The sequence below is a fragment of the Topomyia yanbarensis genome, chromosome 2 (genome assembly GCF_030247195.1).
Source record: "Topomyia yanbarensis strain Yona2022 chromosome 2, ASM3024719v1, whole genome shotgun sequence".
Lineage (NCBI taxonomy): Eukaryota > Metazoa > Arthropoda > Insecta > Diptera > Culicidae > Topomyia > Topomyia yanbarensis.
In genome coordinates this window covers 407,162,474-407,188,873 of record NC_080671.1, presented here as the reverse complement: position 1 = coordinate 407,188,873, position 26,400 = coordinate 407,162,474, and the positions used below count along the sequence as shown (strand labels likewise).

Here is a 26,400-nt window from a genome sequence, read left to right as displayed (position 1 = left end):
GAAGTTAAAGCGAGACGGTGATAAAATCAATTGACTGAAGGCTCTTGTGAGATGTGTGTGTTTGTTGACTAACCTGGGTGTTAGCAGCGTGACACGGGTGCCAGATGGTGACGTTAGGAAGATTTGAATATCACCCCTTCGCTGGGAGGTAAGAGTAATTTTTGCCTGCACATGTTCCAGATAGTTGACTCCCATGCAGTGTTCCACAGTCAGCTGGAGGGTGACTTTCGTTCGAGGTGGAATTTGCCTGGATGAGGTAAAAAAGTGAGTATAGCACAAAAAATAGATAATAAAAAATGTCTATTGCCCATACTTGTCCAGATGGGGTGCGTTTATTTCGCAGACTTGCTGTTCCGGTACGGTTTTCCAGGTACGTGCTAGCTTCACCATGGCAGCGGCATCCATCAATCCGTAACCGAACGAGTGAGATACCGGTCGACCAACGCCGTTTTTTGACCATGTGGGATCTTTCAGATTTCCAGGCTTTGCCGTGCGAACAACTGTAAATATGCGGTAAGAAAAAAAAACCGATGCATCAAATTCCCATTCGTGTCAGTGATTTTGGAAAGCTTTTCCTTTCCGTGGGCGTTTTCAATATTGAGTTTGAAATGAGATCTCGTGTTACCTATATGTTGCATATCACGCCACGTTAGATTTCGATTCGCTTCCAGTACCAGAGCAGCTATTCCGGCCGCTAGCGGAGCGGAGGCGGATGTTCCCGTGTGCGAGGTCGTACAGGAATGGTGCAAATCCGTGGTGATCACCTGTTTCTCGTTTGTATTTCCACTGCTGTATGTGGTGGCCAGAGTTGAGCTGCACATTTCCGAAAACCTGTATCGGACATGAAAGCAGAAAACCATTACCATTTCACGGAATTACCAACCTCTCAACTGAACAGGGAAGCTTACCAAGGCACTAATCCCTCCTGGGATGCACTCGAAATCGACAGCGTCCAAATGGAGTTCGTATACCCATCACAGTTACAATTATCGTGCTCCCTGCCACCGTTCCCGGAGGCCCAGATAAAGATCGAACCCTTGCCGGCTCGTCCCTTCCGGACACCCTCGATAAAAGCCCGCGTTGCCATATCGCCCGGACCGTCGACCGTTTTCCCATCGTCATCCGGACCCCAGGAGGCACTGTAGATGTCGATGTGCTGGGAGTTGAGCCCCAGTGATTTAGCCTCCACCACGTCCGTCACGTCACCGTCCAGCATCCGAACACCACCGACCCGGGCCCCGTATGCTATGCCTACCGCACACTTTGAGTTGTTGGCCGTGGCGGCAACCTCACCGGCACAGCGAGTCCCGTGCCGATTCGAGTCCGTCAGATCGTAGTGGGGCATCGGGTCACCATCGTTGCCGTTGACGTCGTACGACGCTTTGGGGTCCTGCGGAAGGGGGAAACAAATCAGTTTTAATGTTAAATTTATGGTTAGGTTTAGAGCAGTTGTCCATTTGAGACTAATATCACTATTATGCTAGTGTTCTACGGAACTCAAGCCAGTTCAATTAAATCAAAATAAATAACGGTTCTACCATTAAATGAAGATTGGTTACGGACCAGTTCTTTGAGAGATTGAATTAGATTTTATCAAATTTCGTAAAATATAAATTCCAAATTCGCCTTCCCGTGTTACAAAACGGCTCAAGCGCAAGGGATACGTGACCTGAAAAACACATCGCGACCTAAAAAGCATAAAATGGAAAACGGGAACGGAAGTTCTGTTGTTTTCCGATACAGTTCGGTTCTACCAAACTGAAAACGTATTTAGTGCGAACGTGTTCAGAATTCGGCTACTAGTTAGTTACTTCTGTGTTTAGGTTTGAAAGCCGACTGATCCGCGGCCGGTTGCTCGTAGCAGCAACTGATTTTTTTTTGTTTGTCGTTGAAATTCAGGTGAATTATGTCTGTTGGCTTTATTGTCCGTTGCAAGGATTGTTCGAAGTGTGCCTCATTCAGTAATAGACAGAAAAAAAGGGTTCTGTTTTGAGCAAAGCATGCATATGGGAATTGTTCGATGTTGGTTCTCGTTTGCCCGTAAAACTAGCGACTGGCGGAGGAAGGATTAAGCGGAAAATATGGTGCTTTGGAAAAGTAGTGGTTTGTTGGTTGCAGGTAAAATTTATGGTACGAGTAAAACATTACCTTCTAATGGCCAATTTGTAAAACGAATCATGGGCCGAATTGACTATTTTGGAGGTACCTAAATCGGTACAGGTTACATTACTAATTTGACTGAATCTTTGCACAGCTATTTTAATTCAAGTAAGACGCTATTTTTCGATATCGCAACATCTTTTTTTATTTTGATTATAAAGTTTCTAACTTTACGATTGTTCGCCTATATCCTCGAGTTAGAAAAATCTCTTTGGAATTTTTTTTAACCCTATGTGTGGGGTTGAGAATGGAACACAGGTGAGCTTCGTAACTAACTTTTTATAGAACATTGCACGATGTCTTCACATCGAAGGAAAAAAATGACAGTTCAGCGTGCTTGTTCACAAGGTATTGACATTTAAAAGCAATTCGAACCGAGTTCATCGCACGGTGGTCGAATACAAACTTTTCTAAGTCCATATTAGTTTAACTAAGTTAGTCCGTAAAAGTTCCGATTAGTATATAGCAATCAATACGTTGAAAAGTTTATTGAAGTAGCATATTTCTATCGTTTAAATTGAGGGGTCTCGATCAAAAATTCTGCTGGAATAGTATTTCAGTTTTTGAATGTAAATAACTGCCGTTGTACTGAACGAAATAACTAGACTTTTGAGTTATCTGGTCGTGCAGCAATTTTGTACCTAATTATGTTAATTATACGACTATTATACTACCCATACTCGTATATTTGTCTCATGTTTTATGAGATTCCCTATTCACATGCAAATATATGCTGTATCAATAATAATGGATTTTATGAAAGCAATAATAATCTGCGCCATGATTGGTCTGTACTATTCAACCAGCGAGTGAGCATGTTATTGCATAGTTAGCACCGCCCCCATTCGATGACTATAAACGGTGGTACGCATAAAAGCAATTATCTGTTTGAAAGCTATTTAATTCGTATTTTGTTGTAGTTTTGTATGGAGGTCGATAGCAAGACCCGGTCAGATTAGACCATTGCTCTTCTACCAGTATATCAGTATACTTCTGTTGTCTATCAACCAATCTCAATTTCCCAATTTAATCTTACCCAAAATCTGTTCTTTTCTGCATAACTCGGGAATATGTACCGTGCAGACGATTAATTCTATCGAAATCCATTTTTGTTGTTGCAAGAGGCGGCCAAATATCTCGTTGCCGAATGCACCAAAAACATCAGCTCGAAATAACTTCTGCTGTATCTCGAACCATCAATAATATCGGGCCTCTTCCGGGTCACCAATACGGTAGATTACAGTATCTTATCAACCTCGCTTCACAATAAAATTGGTTAAATCAGTACAATTTCGGGAATAATCTGTGTTTATGGCAAAACTGCCAGCATAAATGTGCATTAACCGACAGATGGTTTGAACTAGGAAGCAAAGTTTCACACGAGCAACCAAAAAGGGGACGGCATTATTTTACCGAGTAATAAGGAAATCAGTAGTATATGTTTTTTCACCATCAGTATGTTTTGTAAAGGCGTGAAAGCAACGTCGCAGGGACGGCAAACCCGAGCAAACGAAAATCTCATAATGCTGATGGTGCAAAATCACCATAGATAGTTTTCAAACACTGGTTTCAACCAATGCAAAACACTGGTACCCATGAAAATACCATTACCATAGTCCGGCAAATCACATATAAAACCTATACTGTGGGTTTTGAGATAATTTTATGTAGTTTTGAAGGTTGTAAAATATGGCGCGAATCATATTCATCAGGGTGGCAGTTATTTTTGCGATGTTGGAATTTGGCCATTGCCGGTCAAAAAATAAATCAAGGAATCAAAAACAAAATTTGGGCAAGATGTGAGCAGAATTGAACGCTTTTAACACTTATACCAACGCGATAGAAGTTTTATATAGAAAATACATGTATACTCAGGTTTTTTACGCAGTGCTGGGAAAATCATAATCAAAAAAAATCAAACCGCAATCATGGCTGATAATTATCGCTTATGATTTTTTCGAAAATTCTCACTGCCGATAAAATCATGCCGTGATCACTCTCTTAACTATCAAAAGATCATCTCACAAAAATCACTACCGATTTTTTCTTGCCCTCTATCAGTGGTGATTTTGATCTGTGGTTGAATTTGATAATTGAGATGGTGATCACGGCATGATTCTATCTGCAGCGAGCAATTCGGAAAAAATCACAATTTGATTTAATTTAATTCTTGGATCAATGATCATTATCTATTTTCGAACATTATGGATATGTTAGGGGTGTCCATGAGCCAAGCTGAAATTTTTTTCAACTTTTTGGGAAAGTGTTTTATATTGAAAGGCAAGTTGAGGGCTGTTGAAAATCAATAGTTTTGGACATTTTCAATGCACAGGGGGGTCCGCCGATGTGTCAAAATGGAATTATTTTCGATTTTTGGGAAAGTGTTTTATATTGAAAGCAGAGTTAAAAATATTCAAATTCATTGAATGAAAATTGATCATATTCAGCCGCATTCATTTTCAATATTCAGTGACGCAGCTAAAAACGTCAAACTAACAAACCGCCCATTCATCCATGCAGATTTTCATTCGTCTCCGATTATTACACGAAGCGGCCGTGCAGCAACGAATCAAACACATCAAAGTAGGCCCCGGCACAATGTAAGCGATGATGATTGTTGTTTCATATGCTTTACCGGCATTTGAAAACATTTTCCTATATAATTAGTGAAATGAATATATTGTACGATATTCAACTGAATGAATAACATGGATATTTGAATGACTATTTTTTCTATTAACCGCGAGTCGCATCAGGTTCATTTTCAGCCATCAATAAAGAGCTTCGATTATTTTTAACTCTGATTGAAAGGCAAGTTGAGGGCTGTTGAAAACAATAGTTTTGGACATTTTCAATGCAGAGGGGGGGTCCGCCGATGCATCAACATGGATTTTTTTCAACTTTTTGGGAGTGTTTTCTATTAAAGGGCAAGTTGAGGGCTGTTAAAAACAATAGTTTTGGACATTTTAAATGTACAGGAGGCTCTGTCGAAGTATCTAATTGGGAATGATTTCAACTTTTTGGGAGTGTTTTATAGTGAAGGGCAAGTTGTTGGCAGGTAAAAATCAATTGTTGACATTTTAAATGAGCTTGGGTTCTATCAATGTATTACAAATATTAAACAGTAGAGGCTTTTGATAAATGTTTAAGCAAAGGAGACAGACCTCGAACAAATTTTCAAAGTAGAATTGTTTTTAAAAAAATGATTTTTTCACTATGTGAAGGACGAGGTTCTATAATTGGCAAAATAGTAAATCCTTTCTGGAGCATATTTTTCTTGTCTTAGAGATGCAAAATTAGCAAAAACCAAAAAATCATTTATTTTAAATTTTGCGCTGGAAGACCCCCTTAAGGGAATTTTTTACGAAATAATCCGAAAGGATTACAAGGCTATGTCTAGGGACGATAGAAGAATATTTTAATAGCTTCGATTTATTAAAAAGAAAGAAAAAATATTAGAGGCGTGCGCCCCGCCGCCGCCGATTGTAGGTAGAAATTAGAGGCGGCGCACCTCTAAAAAATATTTCCCGAGCTGACCTGACCATTAAAACGTTTCTGTTGGAAAAGCCTTTGCACTCCGTAACACAATTAAAACTACTTTTAGAAAAATACTAAAACAAGGTGGTCTAATTCTTAAGGCTCAATATCATCAATATCAAGTATGGGGGTAGGCGTAGCGTAGTTGGTAAATCGATTGCCTTGTACGCAGCACACCTGGGTTCGAGCCCCGACCCCGCACATAGGGTTAGAAATTTTCATAAGAGATTTTTCTAACCCGAAAAGGCGAATGACCTTAAGGTTAAAACCTCTGTAATCGAAATTAAAAAAAAATATCAAGTATATCATGTAGAGCTTTTTTTTCTCGGCTTGCTTTTTTCATTGTAGGACTTATCGACTCTCCAAAACAAGGTTATTGGATGCGTGGTACGCAGTTTTTGAACACATCCTTGTATTTTTACGAGCACTACATTTCATTCACATAAATAACGAGCATAATCCATAACAATAAATCAAGGAGTTAACATGATTTTGCGAAAAAAAAAAAAATTGGCGTAAAGTAGCCCCCTTGTGGGGGTGACTTTACGCCAATTTTAGCTCTTCAGATTTCACGTTCAATCTTGATTTTCCAAAAGTTCTTTTCAATGACTTTGGAGGTACTTGTGCCGTATGTAACACATGGAACAGTTTCAAATTTGAAGTTGCGTGATCGTAGTTCTTGGGTGTAATGTACAAAACGTTCTATTTTTGGTGTAAAGTAATCACCGATGACGGTATTTCAAAACCCACTCGTCAAACTCGTTCCAAAAACAAAGATAATTACAAAAATATTGATATCCGTCATTATCCCGACGAACTAGTTATGAAAAAAAAAGTTCAACAGACGTATTTTTGGAGTCAATACGTTTTTATGTACAACGTATCCAACACTTAAATTTATTTAGCGCAGCTCTGTCTACAAACCAATATAATCCTAACAATAGCAAAACAAACTTTAATTTCGTTTTTACTCTTAATTTACTATAATAAACACTTAATTTACTCTTATAAACCGAAGCTGTTAATGTATTCTTCTATAGTCCCTAAACATAGGCTTATAACTTTTTCTGATTTTGTATAAACTTCACTTAAGGAGGTCTTCCAGCACAAAATTAAAAAAAACTCTAAGGCACGGAAAATATGCTCAAGAAAGGATTTGCACGAATTGGGCTTGGTTCGTCTGCTAGAGCTTATCAAACATATGTTAATATGAGGCTGACAAAAACGGGTTAAAAAGCTGATAAAATCAGGGGCTGACAAAATCGGGTTAAAAAGCTGATAAAATCTGGGTAGACAAAATCGGGAGCTGATAAAATCGAGTCTTAACTTTATTAACTTTTCTGTGTAACAACTTGAACAATTTTGAATTGCTCGAAAAATAAAAAAAATGGATAACGCAATCTTTAGTCTTAAATTATTGTAGACAAAGAAAAGACCTTTATCAGCACCCGATTTTGTTTATCCCCAATTTTGTCAACTTTTGACGATTTTGTCATATTTAAAAAAAGAAAGAAATAAACAAAACAATTTTCCAAAAAAATTCAATTTTGACACATCGGCGGACCCCCCTGTGCATTGAAAATGTCCAAAACTATTGATGTTCAACTACCAACAACTTGTCCTTCAATATAAAACACATTCCTGAAAAGCTGAAATCGTTAGCATTTGAATTATTTTGCATCCCTACATGTGTGCTGGATCGCTCTCACTCCCAAAATCATTTAACCAAATCATCATCCTCCTTATTTCTTACAATAATCATGTACAATACCATCAACCCCGATTTTGCTTCTTTTCTATCGTACCTGATTTTCTCAACTTCATAATCCTGATCAAAAAAAATCATAATCAGGCCGTGATCACAGGCGGTGATTTTGTTGCAATGATTTTTTGCTAGCACATTATCGCTTCAGAGAAAATCACTTGCGATTTTTTATGGTAGTGATCATAGCACTGCATGATCAGCAGTGATAATTATCACTGATGATTTTTGATTTTCGGTGATTTTCCCAGCACTGCGGGGGATACAGGCAGCGTAAATGAAAACCGCGTAAATTTCAAAATCCGCGCAAATGAAGATTGCGTAAATTTAAGAATCCGCGTTGATAGAAACCTCGTAAATTCAAAAATCCGCGAAAAAATACCGCGCAAAAAAAACCGCGTAATAAGACCTGAGTGTATTTGTGTATACTTTTTATACGAAAATTCATATTTGTTTTCAATGTGATCGAAAAATTGTGAAATTTGGTAGAGTCAGAGCGCATCATGATAGATTTCAAACGGAAAATTTTCGGATTCCTTAAAATTTGTTAATAATATTTCACAAAAATGCTCAGATTTCGGGTTTTTCTTCAATTTTTTTATAGTTTTTTCTTCATTTATATGAATTGAAAAAAACTGCTATTTTTGAACCGATTTGGATGATAAATTGGTCGTTAGATACGGAATAGCATACTCTGTCTAATTTTTTTGAAAACAAGGTAGCTTTTCAAATAAAAATGTTAGGCAATTTCCATATTTTTCGTAAAAAAAATGCAAAATAATGGTAACTTTCATATTGTTGTCCCAAAACCAAACCCATACTCGAAAAATTGAAAATCGGTTTTAGTGCCGAAAGTTCCAAAAATAGTTTTTTTTTGCAATAAATTAATATTTTGAGGTTACGAGTACTTGACGAGTATACTATAGGTACCAGCAATTGATAGTTGACGCCGCTTTGTAATCCATGATGACGACTTCCGGTTTAGCGAAATTCGCTATAACCCATGCGATATGAGTATTTTCGGAATGGTCTTTAAGAGTAGGTGCCAGAAATTTATGTTTGACGCCATTTTGAAATCCAAGATGGTGACTTCCAGTTTTGTGAAATTCGCTATAACCCAATCGATATAGGTATTTTCGGAAAGGTCCTGACGAGTAAGCGCCAGAAATATATGTACGACGCCATTTTGAAATCCGAGATGGGGACGTCCGGTTTAGCGAAATTCGCTGTAGCCCAATCAATATGGGTATTTTCGGAATGGTCTGGACGAGTAGGTGCCAGAAATTGATTTTTGACGCCATGTTGAAGGCCAAGATGGCGACTTCCGGTTGGGTTACAGCGAATTTCGCTAAACCGAACGTCATCGACTTGGATTTCAACATGGCGTTATACATACATTTCTGGCATATACTCGTCAGGACCTTTCCGATAATACCCATATTGATTGGGTAATAGAGAATGTCGCTAAACTGGAAGTCGCCATCTTGAATTTCAAAATAGGTCAAAAAAACCATTCCGAAAATAGCCATATTGTTGGGGAGGGTGCAAAAAGGAGTCTTCCAGACCCGTCTCTTTTCAAAAATCTTTTGCATTCAAAAGGACTTAGAAGTTTTTTTGCAAAAAACCGTGTTAATTGCGCAATCCGCGCAAAATAAAAGTGCCAAAATTCTTTGCATTTAAAAAGACTTAGAATTTTTTTTTGTCTTTTGCATTCAAAAGGAAATCCGCGCAAAAAAAAACTCCCGAAAATATTGTTTTGCTGAGGTTTTTTACAATTTTCCAATAAACGCGTTTTTTGCGTGGATTTTCCAACTAAAGCGGTTCTTACGCGTTTTTTACGCGGTACGTATCCCCCACGTAAAAAAAACCTGGTCGAATTCAATCTTTTTTTTTATTTTGTAGCACCCTTTATTGTACCGTTACATACGTTAGAGTAATCATGTTGCTCGTTTTGCATGCGAGCGACGAACGATTCAAACGGACACGTGGCACCTGCATTTATAACTTCGCGTATTTGATTGAGTCTCTAGTAGGTGGCTCATATTGGCGGCTCTGGCCGATCAACGAGCGATATGCGTTAGATCGGCAACTGCAATCGTGCAAATCGTCAAAACGCAAACCGATTAATGCTTCTTCTGGACCATGCCTTATACGTGTGTCTCCGTTCATTTGACCACTAAGACGTCGTGGCAACAAGACTAGGTCGCTCGGTAGAATAGTACGGACCAATCATGGCACAGATAATTACTGCTTTCACAAAGTCCGTTATTTCCGCTATTCGCACTAATTGTTAAAATTATTTTACATCCGATCAAATAGCGCAAAAATCTATTTCTTTTCATTCAGTGAAATGGCAGATATTCACGTCAAAAACAGATGCAATATCTGATAAAAATGATAGTTCCCGGCGGTGAATTCACTCTACTCCGACTGAGAGTTCCCCGGCGGCGGAATTTCTCCCGATATCGTTACCCGTTATCTAGCCATGTTTGAAGCATTGCTTGCGAAGAGTCTCGACGAAAAGTTTTTTTTGTCGAATTGTTTCGTGTTCCAATGCTTCAGGTTTCGTCATATTGCCGTAGAATTTCGTCGGTCAATACTGTAATAAATCACCTTATAGTCAAGGTGGGTCTACTTGTCTGTTCAGCTCATGATTCTCACTAGCGTGAACTGCTGAATGTTACGTCGTTTCTGTGAAATGAGCTAACAGTGCACAGTGGGACCAATCTAAAAAAGGTGGGACAAAACCTATTTGAGGCCTTAGATGTCATTTTAGAGCCAGCATTTCTTCGTAGGATATGTTCACAATATTATTCTGCAACTTTTTAAATAGAATATTTTGTTGTTGGACTAAGGTAGAGTACCCGAGCAAAAAAAATTTTTTCAAAAAATTGTTTTAGAGGGTCGATGTCTTCGACAAAGTTGTAGAATATTATGTTTTGAATAACTTCTTCTAAGATACCACAGACATCAGACCTCAAATTTGAGGCAAAATTGTTCTTTTTTGGAAATATGATCAAAAAATCAGTTTTTCGATATTTCCATAAAAAAAACCTCAATTGATTAAATCAATATGTTCTACAAACTTGCAGGTAACACCAAAGTACAACTTTTTGTTGAAGGAACTAATAACCTAAAATCAATATTTTAGCTTCTAAAACTATTTTTCATATAAATTTACTCTATTTTCATCAAAGATTTCTGTTTTTAGGTGCACTTTTGTGCAGCCAAACTTTGGCTATTCTGATACTCTATTATTCGTAGAATAAAATTAATACTACATAGAAACAGGATATAGTTGGACGCGTTGTTTGGGTGACCATTCATGTACGACGGTTTATAACATAAAATGTGTTTATATTATTTTTAATTTATATACATTATTAGCTATTAACAAAATCTTATATTTTGCACGCACTTACAAGCATGCAAAACATATTGAGTTGATCAATTACGGTTACAATATGGAAAAGTGAAAAAATAATATAAATTTTGAATTTAAACTGACAAAGAACAACGATTTCGGATTAAAAAATAAATTTACTGTATATATATAAGGTATTTTTAACAAAATTTCGTTTGAAATTGAATATTATACAAATTTGTTGAAGTCCTCAACCATCTAAAAAATAGAAATGATTTAATTATATTGTGAATATTTTTCCACACACTTAGGTTCTAGATTATCTACGGCCTCAAATAGGTATTGTTCTACTTTTATGAATTTGTAGAACTAATCTTATTGGTTAAACTAAAGTAGAAATCCCGAACTAAAAAAATCAAATTTTGTTTAAATGGTTGAGGTCTTCAGCAAAGTTGTCAAATATTGTATTTGGAACAATTTTGTTGAAAAGACCATTTATTTATTTTTTGAGCCGAAATCGTTGTTCTTTGGCAGTTTAAATTCAAAATTTATATTATTTTTTCACTTTTTCATATTGTAACCGAAATTGATCAACTCAATATGTTCTATATGCTTGTAAACGCGTACAAAATATAAGATTTTGTTAATAGCTAATAATGCATATAAATTAAAAATAATATAGACACATTTTATGTTATAAACCGTCGTACATGAATGGTCACCCAAACAATGTGTCCAACTATATCCTGTAGTATTAATTTTATTCTACGAATAAAATTCACAAAAGTGCACCTAAAAACAGAAATCTTTGATAAAAATAGAGTAAATTTATATTAAAAATAGTTTTAGAAGCCAAAATATTGATTTCAGGTTATTAGTTCCTTCAACAAAAAGTTGTATTTTAATATTACCTGCAAGTTTGTAGAACATATTAAATTAATCAATTAAGGTTTATAGCATGGTAAAGTCGAAAAACTGATTTTTTGGCCATATTTCCAAAAAACAACAATTTTGCCTCAAATATGAGGTCTGATGTCTGTAGAATTTTAGAAGAAGTTTTCAAAACATAATATTCTACAACTTTGTCGAAGACATCGACCCTCTAAAATAAGTTTTTGAAAAAAATTTTTTTGCTCGGGTACTCTACCTTAGTCCAACAACAAAATATTCTATTTAAAAAGTTGCAGAATAATATTGTGAACATATCCTACGAAGAAATGCTAGCTCTAAAATGACATCTAAGGCATCAAAATAGGTTTTGTCCCACCTTTTTTGGATTGGTTCCTCTGTGCAGTGCCTTCGTTACACAGCTTTACTTCTAGCTTTACAAGAACTTCTAGTAGGATAGATCTTCTTGCGTTGGATAGTCTATTAGCTCACTTCACCGCTCAAACAATGAAATCTCATCCGACGACAAACATTTATTCGTCCAATTAGCTCGCCGGTTAGTACACCCAGTATCAACACCCTTTGGATGATTACGCATCCTTCGAATGAGCGCTCGACTGTTTCTTGAATGGGGAATAAGCCCATCATTTGTATCACAACTATACCTGCATCATACGTCACCCTGTTTCCGTGATCAGGAGGAATTCGATACGACTATGCAATAATCTGGCAGAGAACTTTTTCGCCAATTTTATACTACAGTAGCGAGTTGCTTTATTGAAAAACCCATAACAATCGATTTACCAATTAAGCTATGCCCAGGACCGGCGGAACACGTGGGTAGTATGGGTAGTACTACCCACACGAAAATTGCCGAGGAGGTAATTACCCACTCGAATTATTAACCACAAAATTTATGCGTCTGAAATTATCGATGTACCATAATTACTTGTTATTATTCAGATACAAACTGCTTCGCTTTACAATTTAAATTTCTCGAAAATATGGGTTAAAAATTAGAATTTGTTTGAAATTTGAAATTATTGTTTAATTTTTTCCTTTTAGGAGGATAGAAGGATCGAGGATAGCCATCACATCTCGAACTGGAACGAGGTCGAAGGGATTCGTTTAACGGAGATCTAGCGCACGACCAGACAACATGTTTAATGTTACGATAATCGTCACCACAAACGCAGAGACCGCTCTCCATGACCCCAATACGCAGTAGATGCGCATTCAATGTCTAATGATTGGACATGACGCGAGATATCACCCGAAGGAAGTCACGACCTTCATCCATCTTCTTTGTTGATGCCTTTGAAATTCCTAAACTTCCATTATCCCACGAAATTTGCGAAAATTTTTGAGCATCCTCTGTCAAGAAATACTAAAAAAATCGTTGAAGCTACGCAATCTATCATAAATATCCCCTTCTAATGCCTATGTGTCCGCCTCCTCTTTAATATTCTAACCTAAATGTCCTCTTTCTCGTTACCTGGAATTGAGCATACGGAAGAACTCAAATTAATATTTGTATCTGGTAATTCGGTACGAAAACCAAGGAGTGCTCCATCGAACGGAGAGCCTTCTTGGAACCGTAACGATGTGGACATGGTCGTTGATAGGTAAATATAAATCCACGGATAACAGACATTTAGGCTAGAAACAAAGTTTCTTAAAAAACCAGTGCAAACTTTCAAATTGATAAACCATGAAATTCGTGTTTCACTATTGCCAGCTACGCAACTGTTTGCTACACGTGTTTGACAACTGCATTGCATTTACACACGTTTCGAATCGTGCCCAAACGTCTGTTATCTGTGATAAAACCATAAGTTTTGTGTGTTTAAAGAACAATCATTACGCTAATATACAAATGCATTGTGTAAAAACTAGGGAAATAATAGAACACTTGGAGTTTTGGATGTCCCATGTGAACTTTTCGAGACCATGAGCAATTTATTTCGGTTTTATAAAACCATTCATCAAGGGACACTTTCAGGCCTTTAGGAGAGGAAATGATTCTCCTCTTTCGGAAATTTATAGGCACATTAGGTAGCGTAGTATTCCTTAGTATATTTTCTCGGGGGTTTTGTCAAAAAGAATGCTTCAGTTTTCCCCGTATAATTTATATGCGAGATATGTCGACAGCTCATTATCTCAGTCTCTCCATAGAAGGAAAACTTTTCATGATTTTCTCCGTATTTTCCACACTGTGCCTTGTTTCTGCAATGGGTAACTCTATGGTTCAGCAGTTTGCAACGACGACAGTTCATTTCCTACGGCACAAAAAAGCAAACATGTGGACGAACCCTGTTCAAAAGAACGAAGTTTGGAAGAACAGATCCGGCGAAAGACTCGAATTGAGGCTGATAAAAAGTAAATTATGCAATAAAATTGGACTAAACCATTCTATCTAGACACCCAGATGGTGCTAGTTACTGACGAGATGAATTCGAAACACAAAAAAAGCAAAACTTAATTTATATTAGGTTTTGTGCACTTAACGCGCAAAACGGTTTAGTCCAATTTTTATTGCATAATACCAGGCGTTTGGTTTCTTGAACCAAAAGACAAGAGTTCGTCTTCGCTTTCTCGTCAGCAAACCAGAGCTATATTTGCTTCCCGGGACATGTGGCTTTAGGCGTTCACATATGTCGTGTGAACTGTGGAATTTTTTGTGTCTAACTAGTGCTAATTTGGGTACTAGTTTAGATACATCGTCTAACTAGACACCCAGATGATGCTAGTTACTGACGAGATGAATTCGAAACACAAAAAAGCAAAACTTAGTTTGATAAGTAAATTGTTTTCTTATACTCCTCGATTTTTGCTAATGCAATTTCTTGCATATCAGAATTTTCACTGACTGAAGCAATAAGTTCTGGAAGGAACCAATCCCATATTTCTCTCGGAGACTACACCATTAATCTCTACTTCCCGGGTGGGTACGTAGACATGGTCGAGTGTTGTTTAGTTTGTTCACGCGATATATCGTATATGTTAAATGGTTTAGCTTTAGTCCATCTAGGAGCCGGTTGTATCAGATGGACATAATTTGCATCGAAAAGGATCAAATAGACCTCCATTAAGTCTAAAAGGATTTCGGTCGTCGTGGATACCCTTCCATCAGAAAACACTATAATGCTTTTATCGTAAGGAACGGAAAATTAATGCGACGAAATTTAAAACATTGAAGTAGTTGATACTTAGCTGTGGAACATTTGTAGAATCAGTCATCAACAAGCACATTTTCGCTAAGCCGTAGGTCATACAAAGGTTGTTTCCAAATAGCCATCAGCTATTATAAGGGATTTTTCATCTTTACGTCATGTCGGCTTTCACATTCGGCTAATCAGATTCGTGAGTACCGAGCGCTTTTTCACGACCCCATACTGTCACGGAATCGTAGTCGTTCATAAATGAGAAAATCACTATTGCATCACTAGGTGGATTAAAACAGTAGCACGATGTGACTTAATGAATTGGCAAAATTAGTTTTTTAAGAAATTCTTTCTGGTAGCATACTTTTGGTTGTCATGAAAAAACGAAGTTATGCGGCTTCAAATGCAGATTTCCTGCCAGAATGGCAGCTTTAGAGCGATTTTTTATCTGATTATAAATGTTACTGCTGGGCCACTGTCTACAATCTGAGGTCTGCGCATTTAGTGTGTAGGCCGGCGAGGATGTTGCTGCTGCGCGCACTTACCAAAATCTGGGGTATGCGAGTTTAGCGTGTAGGCCGGCTATAAATGTTTCTGCTGGGCGCACTGCCCAAGATCTGGTGTATGTGCGTTTAGTGTGTAGGCTGGCTAGAAACGTCAAACGAGAGAGAATCTGAAGACACATTGCGAGTACGGTCGAGAAGATAATAGCTAAATTTATTAGTGCTAATTAAAATATCCTAATTCTACTTAAGTGAGAAAACTAAAATAAAACCTAAATTTATTATTCTAGTTTAAAAGCGTAAGTAAAAAATAGTGAATTCATAAAGTTAAAACCTAATGTGTTATTCTAATTAAAACACAGAACTAAAAGTTTGGTCAGGATTTATACCCCGAATTCTCCACGTGTAGGATGGATCATCAATCCGGTGAAAAATACCGAAAGTGTAGGTAAATTATAAGAAAAATTGTATAACCTAACTAAATTTAATATATTTGCAGTATAAAGCTGCACTGCTCTAAACAGACGAAAAGTGCTGCTATTAACCGGTATTTTATTTACATTCCGCCCCAACAATAAAAGCTACGCCTCTTTTTCTGGTTAGAAAAAATCGCTAGCCCTATGACTATAGTAAAGACATAGACATAAAACAAAAAAGTTGATAGAATCAAACAAATTAAACATCATTTACCTATATTTAAAATAATGTAAGGTCGTTTGGTTATAGAAATCAGCACGAATCACAACAATATTTAAATTCGGCAAAACTTTGGATCTGAAACTTTCCAGAGATATGGCACATTCTTTAAATGATTGATCCATTGTTTGCGTTTTAGATATAGCCTCCATTTTATGATCAAGTTAGTTTGCCAGTAACTGATGAGACGAATTCAAAACATCAATTTAAGAATGGAAAAAACTATAGGTATATGCACAAAATAGTTTTACTCCAATCTTATACTTGGGAAGTAATATGGAAAGTGCAACACATATTGGTTTGCTAGAATAATAATTTCTTAATTTCGCAATGATCTCGCCAGTAATCAGAACTTCTGTGCTTGAGGGACATCATCCGTCACCAGCTGTTTCCGTTTTAGATTTAGTGGACTAAACGTCAAATCGGTTTAGCTAATACTAGTCGACCCGCAAATCTGTGATACATTTTCTATCGGAAGGAAGCGTAGGAAAAGATCCGTATTATTAGTGAAACTTCAATATCTATCGACTCTTTTACTGATAAATACTTCGCGCTTGCACTCTACGATGGCAATTCAAACCATTATATTCAAAGTGAAGCGTTTTGCGGAATTTTCGCATAATGTTTCAACAGACTTCATAGTCGATTCTTAGCGTATAGGACAATTGCATGGTGCTTAGTGCTACTATCCTGCTGACGCTAAGCATCCTTCCTGGTCGGGACTCAGGATGTGTTGATTCTCCATCAGAGACAGTTTCTAAATAATTTTCAATTGCGCTGGTCGTTCGTAAATAACATTTTAATTATTGCATCTATGCGTCAATTCAACTCCTAATGCGACATATTGATTACATCAAAAGACGAATCAATTTCCGAACAATTGCACGTGAATTATTCTCTTGGATCAACGAAGCATATATCAAAATCACACTCACATAATTATGCTCCAGATCGGGATGGTCCGACTCCAAACCATCGTCCAGGATAGTCACCACCACACCCTTCCCCGTCACGCCCTCCTTCCACGCAGGTATCACATTCATGTCCAGGCCATTTCCTCGGTTCTGCAAATTAAATAGTTAAACATTATTTATGCCACACGCTTCGAACTATTCCTTTGAACCGCGGTTGGGCTAAATCACTCACCAGGTACCACATTTCGGGCCACTTGGGATCGTTGAGCTGTATCAGGTAGGAAGCCTTCAGTGGCCGAAAGTCCCGCTTCGAGCGGCTTTTCGCCCGTTGCTGTTTCGCCCATCGAACCCGATCGTCCCCATCCAGACGGCGTTGGTGATGTGCCGAAGGGTTCACCGATCGTTTCTGCACGTGCCGGTGCTCGAAGTGATAGTAGTCGTCGAGAATCTGGAAGAAAAGATAAAACAGAAAAAAAATTGAAAAATTGATTTCAATTCGAGTAAATTTACTTGGGTGTACCAAGCCGTGATGATTTATTCGATAAACTTTGCATTGTATTTTCGTTAAAAGTGCCCCGAATTACATATGATCCGCATAGTAACAGCAATCAGCTCCGTTTAACAAAGCAAACGGAACGCCCATCGAAAGTAAATATGTAAGCACTTAACATTTCCACTCCATTAGCTGGGAGCAGTTCCATTGACCGCACAATCTACAGCCCAGCCCATCGCCCCATCCTGCCGACCCAGTCCAATGCAATGGGCAGAGTAAAATATTATTTTCACTGGGTCGGGTGAGAGTAAGCGTTCGCTTAGTTTTACCGTAATTTTTCATCAGGTTTTCGGTAGGATGCTTCCGACAGACACTCACACTTTTAAACAGTCACACATACACACGCACAGACTCATCGAACGTGCCTTTGTGCTACGGATTGGCGAACCAGACGCGGGCGCGGTCATAAACTGAACTGTAGATTAGTTACAATGGAAAGCCCAGTCAATGGCGCGAGTTCATCGCAAAGCTCATGCCGGCGAGGGTTTAGCAAATTGCTGCAAACGGAAGCAATGAGCTGGAAATTTATTTTTATTTGGTACGTTGTCGTGTTTGGTTAAAGTTTAAGCTGGAGGGCTTTGGTTTGTGAAAAGTTACTGATCAGTATAAATATAACTTGGAATAAGCCATAAATAAGAGTGCTTTCTTTTTGTAAGATTCAGTCTTATAGGCTCGAACAGGTCAATTCTTGTTCCATACTATGGTAAATTGTCCCTTTTTCATCTCATCAGCAGTGTGTTTCTAGAAAAGTTTACATTTTCTAAATAATAAAAGTAATATAATAAAGAAATTCCAGTGATCAAATCCGGAATTTAGTTCAAAATTTCGGCTAGTTTCAGATGTTTTGGGATAAATTCGGGAAATTTAGTAGAAAAATCGTCACTTTCTCTCTCATTTTAAACTTAGTGTGTAAACTTTCTGAAACGAGTGCTTTTTTGGAATTAAGGGAAAAATATATAATGGTTTAATACTGAATTATCGTGTGATTATGTAAAATTTTTTGGTGTCTGCTCAGATGATCGATGATGGAATCCGTCTCATTGTTAATTTCGAGATAAGATATTGGAAAAATGTTTTGAGTGCTTTATTTTCGAACTATTACATTGCCTGTTTGAAAACTCTGAAGGATGCTAAAACATTAGGAAAACTCAAAGAAATTGTCATCACTACATATATGGTCTGGTTCTGTTAAATGGTGAATTTCTTGTTTTCAGGTAGAATCAACAAAATAAATAAATAAATAAATAAATAAATAAATAAATAAATAAATAAATAAATAAATAAATAAATAAATAAATAAATAAATAAATAAATAAATAAATAAATAAATAAATAAATAAATAAATAAATAAATAATCAACAGAGAATGGGATGAATGAAGGGACTGAGATGCAGGGCTGTAGACTCTATAGTGTAGAGTGAAATTGAGGGCCCGGGGAGTCTAGCATGAGGGCCTCCTCCATAATTGTAGATTTTTCTAACACAGAAACTGTTAAAAATCGAAATCTGTAGGAAAAAAAATAATTATCAGTTATTATGTATTGTATGGAGAACTATAGGAGAATACACTTAGTGCTGTTAATTCCAATGACTTTTTTCATTTCAAAGAGTGTTACGGTCAATATTTTTCGTTTATTTTCCATCGGTCTCTGTCCGCACTGTGTGTCTATCACCGACACCAGTGAAGTGGCTCCACAACCAAATATCGGTTTATCAACCCTTGCGAAGAAAGACGTGACACAGAGTTTTCACCTCAGAACATCTCAACGACCTCGGCTGGGATTGAAACCAGACACATTGGACTGAACGGCGGTCACGCTTACCACTCAACCACCGGCAACATCTATGATCAAAATTTGGTCCAACAACAATGATTAATTTTTGAATTTTTTTTCGTAACTTAAAATATCATAAAATACAAAAAAATATCCAGCTAAGCTTTCGGTTGAGCATCTTTTAATTACTGCCATCAAGTTCTGAACAGCCATCTCGTCCACAGCCAGTTTACTTGAGCAATTTTGGGTCTTATTCAGGCTCCGCTTGACGATGGACCAATAGTCCTCGATTGGGAAAAGCGTTAGTGTGTTGGGAGGGTTCTTGTCCTTGGGCACCACCAGAATCTTATAGGCGTTATACCACTATATGTCCTTTTCCGTAGGGGCAGTATTCAAATCCGCTCAAAATAGCTTGGAATAATCGTATCGCTTCATGAAAGGTAGCATACGTTTTTTCATGCACTGGTTCACATAAATTTCCTTATTGACGAGCTACAGGAAGCCTGCCAAACCAGATATTTCTGTGTGAACTTCGGCAGCTTCATGTGCTTGAAAATATCGGCCGCTGTTTCTCCCGGTTGCTATTACGCTGGTGGAAATTGATTTGGTACATGGTAACGGTTTCGCTTACTTGGCGTGCAAGTAATATGGATTCAGACTATACGTGAGCAAAATTTCTCTGTATTGCTCCTTTTGTTTGGTTGACACTTTTATAACTGAAGACCAAATGTCAATTAGAAAAAGTATCTTTCTGCACGCAACCAAATGAGGGGTTTGCAGATTTGTTGAAAGTCGTGCAAATAAATGCGTCAAGTTTAACAAATTTTGATCGCAAATTTTAAATACAGTAGGATTCCGTTTTTGGCTACAATATTTTTTTTTCAGTTGCCAAAACTGGAACCGTGCCAAAAATGGAATCTTACCTTAAAAGTTTTTATTTTCAATTTGTGAGATCACAAATGTCACAAGAACATTAATTATATAAGAATATGTGAAATGGAATGAAATAATAGAAAAAATCAACAAATTTAACTTTATTCGCTATGTCCGCCTCCATAAAATATAGTGAATATGACTCCTATGTTTGGAAATAAAGTCCAAAGCGATATCCATTATTACAACAAAATGATTATTGAGCATTTTTCAAAAGATAAAAAAAATAATGTTGCCAAAAACGGAACCCATTTGTTGCCAAAAACGGAACTTTTTTGTTGCCAAAAATGGAGCATGCCAAAAACGGAATCTCACTATATATGTACGAAAAAATTTAGTAGCTTTGAAAGTAGTCGATTTATCAATATTTTCATATTTCTCAGGATGTCGGTATTGCATTGTTTTATTCGAATCTTCGTTTAGTTTCACCTAGAATTCGTTAAAGAAACAACACATTGGGCCAAGTCGATGCGCTACAACATTGCCAGTCTCTGAAAATACAACTGCTGACTTTTTTTGGTTTCAGGGAAAACTGGTATTGGTGATTTTTCCTAGTTCTCCATTTATGTGTTTGGTGCAATATTATTGAACAACTCATAATAAAATAAAGAAGAGAAAAAGAAGTAACAAACGAGGAAAAATTAATAAAGAGATAAAATGGAACAAAACTAGAAACGTACAAAACGACACCTAAAATAATAGAAAAAGATTAATAATAGGCCAATAGTCAAAAACCTACCAAATAGAAAAAAAAATCCAAAACGGAGAAACAACAGGAAATGGAAAAAAATTAAGACAACGGCAAAATTTAAAAAAGTTTTAACCATATAAACTATTTCAAAAAAATAGCAAAATAAAACAGATTGAATAATTGAAACAATCAAATTAAACGAAGGAAATGAAACATAAAAATTAGACAAATATTGATAAAATAGAAAAATATAGCTAAAGAGGTAAAATAATGAAAAACATGTAAATAACAAAATGAAAAATAAAACATCATGAACATGGAAAACAGTAAAAATGGCAAAAGAAAGAGAAATGTAAACAATAAAAAATATAAAAACAAGACAACAATAAACAAATATAGAAATGAACGAAATGGATCCACTGAGTTAAACGTAAAAATAAAAATTATACATAGTGTTTGAAATATAAAAATTAATAGCAAATTTATAAAATGGAAAGCATAAAAACAAGAAAATGGGAAAAAGTTGAAAATGATTCAAAATTCAAAATGATTCAAAATATTCAAATGATAATGTACAAGAATGGAATAAAAAGATAAAAATAAAAAAAAACTACGAAATATTTAAAAATGGACAAGTTATTTCTTTAAAGAAACCAATAGAAATAAAAATGGGAACAATTGGACAGAATAGATTGTAGAAAAATAGAAGACAAGTAAGGAACAAGTGTGAATAGCCCAAAACCAGATTAAAGTAAAATCATAGAACACATGTTAAATCAAAATGGTTAAAAAGGATAAAAAAGAGAATCCTAGATGAAATGAAAAAAACAGGAATAATATCACAAAGAAAAACAAGAAAAAATTCAAAAAATAAATAAATCTATATAAAGTAAAAGTGGGAAAAATTTAAAATTTTAAGAAATAGAAAACCGAAAACATTCAAAAAATAAAGATCAAAATAAAATAATAAGAAAAATATTTAATTGAAAGAAGTAACAAAATAGAAAACATGAAATTCAAAATTGTTTAAATGGGTAAAAAAGGAAATTCTGAAAATTATGGAACATACCAATGAACAAAAATGGGTGAATATTGAAAAAAAATTCATACCAAAGAAAAGCATATACACTCAGGTTTTTTTTAATTTTTTTACGTGGGGGATACATGCCGCGTAAATGAAAATCGCGTAAAGGAAAACCGCGTAAATTTCAAAATCCGCGTAAATGAAAACCGCGTAAATTTCAAAATCCGCGTAAATGAAAACCGCGTAAATGAAAACCGCGTAAATTTAAAAATCCACGTAAATGAAGACCACTTAAATTTAAGAATCCGCGTTAAAGGGAACCTCGTTGATGGATACCGCGTAAATTCCAAAATTCGCGTAAATGAAAACCGCGTAAATTTCAAAAACCGCGGATATTAAAACCGCGTAAATTCCAAAATCCGCGTAAATGAAAACCGCGTAAATTTCAAAAATCGCGTAAATGAAAACCGCGTAAATTTCAAAATCCAAGTAAATGAAAACCGCGTAAATGAAAACCGCGTAAATTCCAAAATACGCGTAAATGAAAACCGCGTAAATTTCAAAATCCGCGCAAATGAAAACCGCGTAAATTTCAAAATCCTCGTGAATGAAAACCGCGTAAATTTCAGAATCCGCGTAAATGAAAACCGCGTAAATTTCAAAATCCGCGTAAATGAAAACCACGTAAATTCCAAAATCCGAGTAAATTTCAAAATCCGAGTAAATTTCAAAATCCGCGTGAATGAAAATCGCGTAAATATCAAAATCCGCGTAAATGAAAACCACGTAAACTTCAAAATCCGCGTAAATGAAAACCGCGTAAATTTCAGAATCCGCGTAAATGAAAACCGCGTAAATTTCAAAATCCGCGTAAATGAAAACCGCGTAAATTCCAAAATCCGAGTAAATTTCAAAATCCGCGTGAATGAAAATCGCGTAAATTTCAAAATCCGCGTAAATGAAAACCACGTAAACTTCAAAATCCGCGTAAATGAAGACCACTTGAATTTAAGAATCCGCGTTAAAGGGAACCTCGTTGATGGATACCGTGTAAATTCCAAAATCCGCGTAAATGAAAACCGCGTAAATTTCAAAATCCGCGTAAATGAAAACCGCGTAAATTTCAAAATCCTCGTGAATGAAAACCGCGTAAATTTCAGAATCCGCGTAAATGAAAACCGCGTAAATTTCAAAATCCGCGTAAATGAAAACCGCGTAAATTCCAAAATACGCGTAAATGAAAACCGCGTAAATTTCAAAATCCGCGTAAATGAAAACCGCGTAAATTTCAAAATCCGCGTAAATGAAAACCGCGTAAATTCCAAAATCCGAGTAAATTTCAAAATCCGCGTGAATGAAAATCGCGTAAATTTCAAAATCCGCGTAAATGAAAACCACGTAAACTTCAAAATCCGCGTAAATGAAAACCGCGTAAATTTCAGAATCCGCGTAAATGAAAACCGCGTAAATTTCAAAATCCGCGTAAATGAAAACCGCGTAAATTCCAAAATCCGAGTAAATTTCAAAATCCGCGTGAATGAAAATCGCGTAAATTTCAAAATCCGCGTAAATGAAAACCACGTAAACTTCAAAATCCGCGTAAATGAAAACCGCGTAAATTTCAGAATCCGCGTAAATGAAAACCGCGTAAATTTCAAAATCCGCGTAAATGAAAACCGCGTAAATTCCAAAATCCGAGTAAATTTCAAAATCCGCGTGAATGAAAATCGCGTAAATTTCAAAAACCGCGTAAATGAAAACCACGTAAACTTCAAAATCCGCGTAAATGAAGACCACTTAAATTTAAGAATCCGCGTTAAAGGGAACCTCGTTGATAAATACCGCGTAAATTCCAAAATCCGCGTAAATGAAAACCGCGTAAATTTCAAAATCCGCGTGAAAAAACCGCGCAAAAAATACCGCTAAAAACGGCGTAAAAAAACTTGAGTGTATTTCAAATGGAGAACAGAAAATTTCACAACACGAAAAAAATTAAAACGAAAGAAATAGAAAAAAAAGCATCCATTGAGCAAATGAGAGAAACCTAAAATAAAAAAGGCGAATAGAGAAATACTAAGATAAGTTTATTGGAAGATACAAATACATGAAAATAATTGAAAATATAAGCTTTGTTAAATAAATTGAATACATTTTATGAAATCAGTTAAACAACAAAATACAAAAGAAACGAATAAAACGATAGATAAAATGGCAAATACGTGAAAAGATGAAACGAAATTTAAAAAAAGGGACAAATACAAAAAAATGGGACAAATTTTAAAAGAGAAGCAAAAATGGTAAGAATAGAAAAAAGTAAACATGGAGCAAATTATACTAAAAATTTAAAATAAGATTGAATGAAATAGAAAATAGACAGTATACAAAACCTGGATAAAATGGAAAAAGAAAAAAAAGCAAATATGAAGTAAGAGAAAAAATGGAGAAAATCACTTAAAAAATTTCAAGAGAAAGCAATCTAAAAAAAGATTGCTTAGTTTTCTTCTTTCCAACAGATTCTTTTGATATTCATTTAGCAGCCACGACAGATTGAAATAAGTAGAAATAGAATTTACATATCGTCCTGGAAACATAAAAAATCGCAATTGGACTTATGATTAGAAACTACTTTTTTTGAAACCTATACACAGATTGAAAGTTTCAAAATTAACTAGTAAAATATGAATCAAAATCAATTTCGAGAGCCCAGAACTTTCAAGTTTACCTAGCTCAATTTTTTAAACAGTTAGTCAAAATCTATGAAAAAATTGTTGTAAAATATGAAATAGAAAATAAATTTCAGTTCGCGCATTTAAAAAAAAAGATCTTATGTCTTGTTGCCCACTGCGCGTTTGAATCGTTTTTGAGCTCTAAGTTTCAAAGTTTTCTTTTGATTGGTCTTTCATGCAGTCTAAACTTTATATTTTAATGTAAGATTACCATTGTGATAGAAATTGGAGGAATTTAAATCATACCAATATTAAAACTCTAATTGAATTTTTCAACAAATTGTTACTGAAATATTACTTAACAGAATTATTTATTCTGTTTAAAGTACGGGCCCCCTTCACAACTCCGGGCCCGAAGGGGAAACATCTCGTGCCCCCTCCCCTCTCGGCGGGCCTGCACTGAGATGAATTACCCCGCTTAAAACGGCAAAGAACATACATTTAAACTAGAATTAAAACTTGTTTGTGGTATCCAACGAGGAAAACCGATCGAAATGGTGAGTTAAGCGAATGCGATAATGTGAAAAAATTGCCTCCAGAGGCAGGATTCGAACTTTCAACCCTTGGGACTCTTGGCCAATGCACAAACCCTTAAGCTATCCCTGGGATATGATGACATCCCAGAAAGACCAAATTTAATGCACTTCCACTTGACATGTAGAGAATCGACAATCATACCATCTTCAAGGCTAGATTGAAACAGTACTTTAAACATAGGCTTAACGAAATATTGAATTAATGAGAGTTTTGTAATTTAATGTAAACATCCGTCAGCAGTATTTAACTTTAATTTAATTTATAATGTAGATCCCTTAACAGGAAATCTATTTCCACTGGGATTCCACCTTAGTTAATTATCTTAAGCTAATTGCACATCAATAAATGTCTGTCTCAGCTCAGTTTGTTTTATTTGTTTTGTTTGTTTTTGTTGCCATTGTTCATGGGCTGAGACAAGTTGCGTCCACTACCAGGGGGCTCTTGTATGAGTTCTTTGGTGTGGGGGAGTATGGTGGGCAATTAAAAAAAAAAGAAAGAACACATGATTATCGCATTGGCGACAGTGATCATCCCAAGTAACAATTGGAGTTTTATAGCACGCTACAAGTGCAATCCAAGTTTTATTATTGGCAATAAACTTACATAAAACCACAATTGTTACTAGGGATATTAAAGCGCGACTGATCTAAAGCGCGACACTATAAAAAACTCATAAGTACGGTATTATCACTTACGACAAAAACCAAAAAAACATGAATTATTTTTTCAACTCGAACGGCCGGATCGCTCTCATCATACCTCTGTGAACTAGGCAAGGGACCAGAAATCGAAAGTCTTCATTAGCTCTGTCAACCATCGAAATACGATGAGTAATGAGCTAAAATTAGACGCCAGACGATAATAAAATCCCGGGCCTTGGTGACTTTTAAAGTTTATAAAATTGAAGAATCACGTTAAAAAGATTGTCTGAAAATGTTTGAGTGAAACTCAAAATACTTTGTGAGATATTAAAATTATACCATTAAAACGGCAATTTTACACTAAACTCCTTGTAATAGGTCACTTATAATTGAAATATCTTGTAAAGTACTTCAAAATCTATTCTGAACTTTTGACACAATTTTCTCAATATAATTATAAATGCATAAAAAAAATTGTTAACATTTGCTGAGCACAATTTTTATTTTTTAATATTTTTTCTATACATCGAAT

General features: G+C 35.9%; 1 protein-coding gene across 5 annotated transcripts in view; it reads right to left on the bottom strand.

Moving 5' to 3' along the window:
- Positions 1-26,400, bottom strand: part of LOC131685028 (furin-like protease 1) — a 755,254-nt gene that overhangs the window by 81,964 nt on the left and 646,890 nt on the right. For all 5 annotated transcript variants that reach the window (XM_058968377.1, XM_058968376.1, XM_058968375.1 and 2 more), the window contains 6 exons: positions 17,221-17,436; positions 17,010-17,138; positions 909-1,390; positions 626-831; positions 314-500; positions 74-247 (listed from right to left, as the gene is read on the bottom strand). In XM_058968377.1, the coding sequence (XP_058824360.1) occupies positions 74-247; positions 314-500; positions 626-831; positions 909-1,390; positions 17,010-17,138; positions 17,221-17,436 (1,394 nt within the window). The remainder of the gene's footprint in view (positions 1-73; positions 248-313; positions 501-625; positions 832-908; positions 1,391-17,009; positions 17,139-17,220; positions 17,437-26,400) is intronic.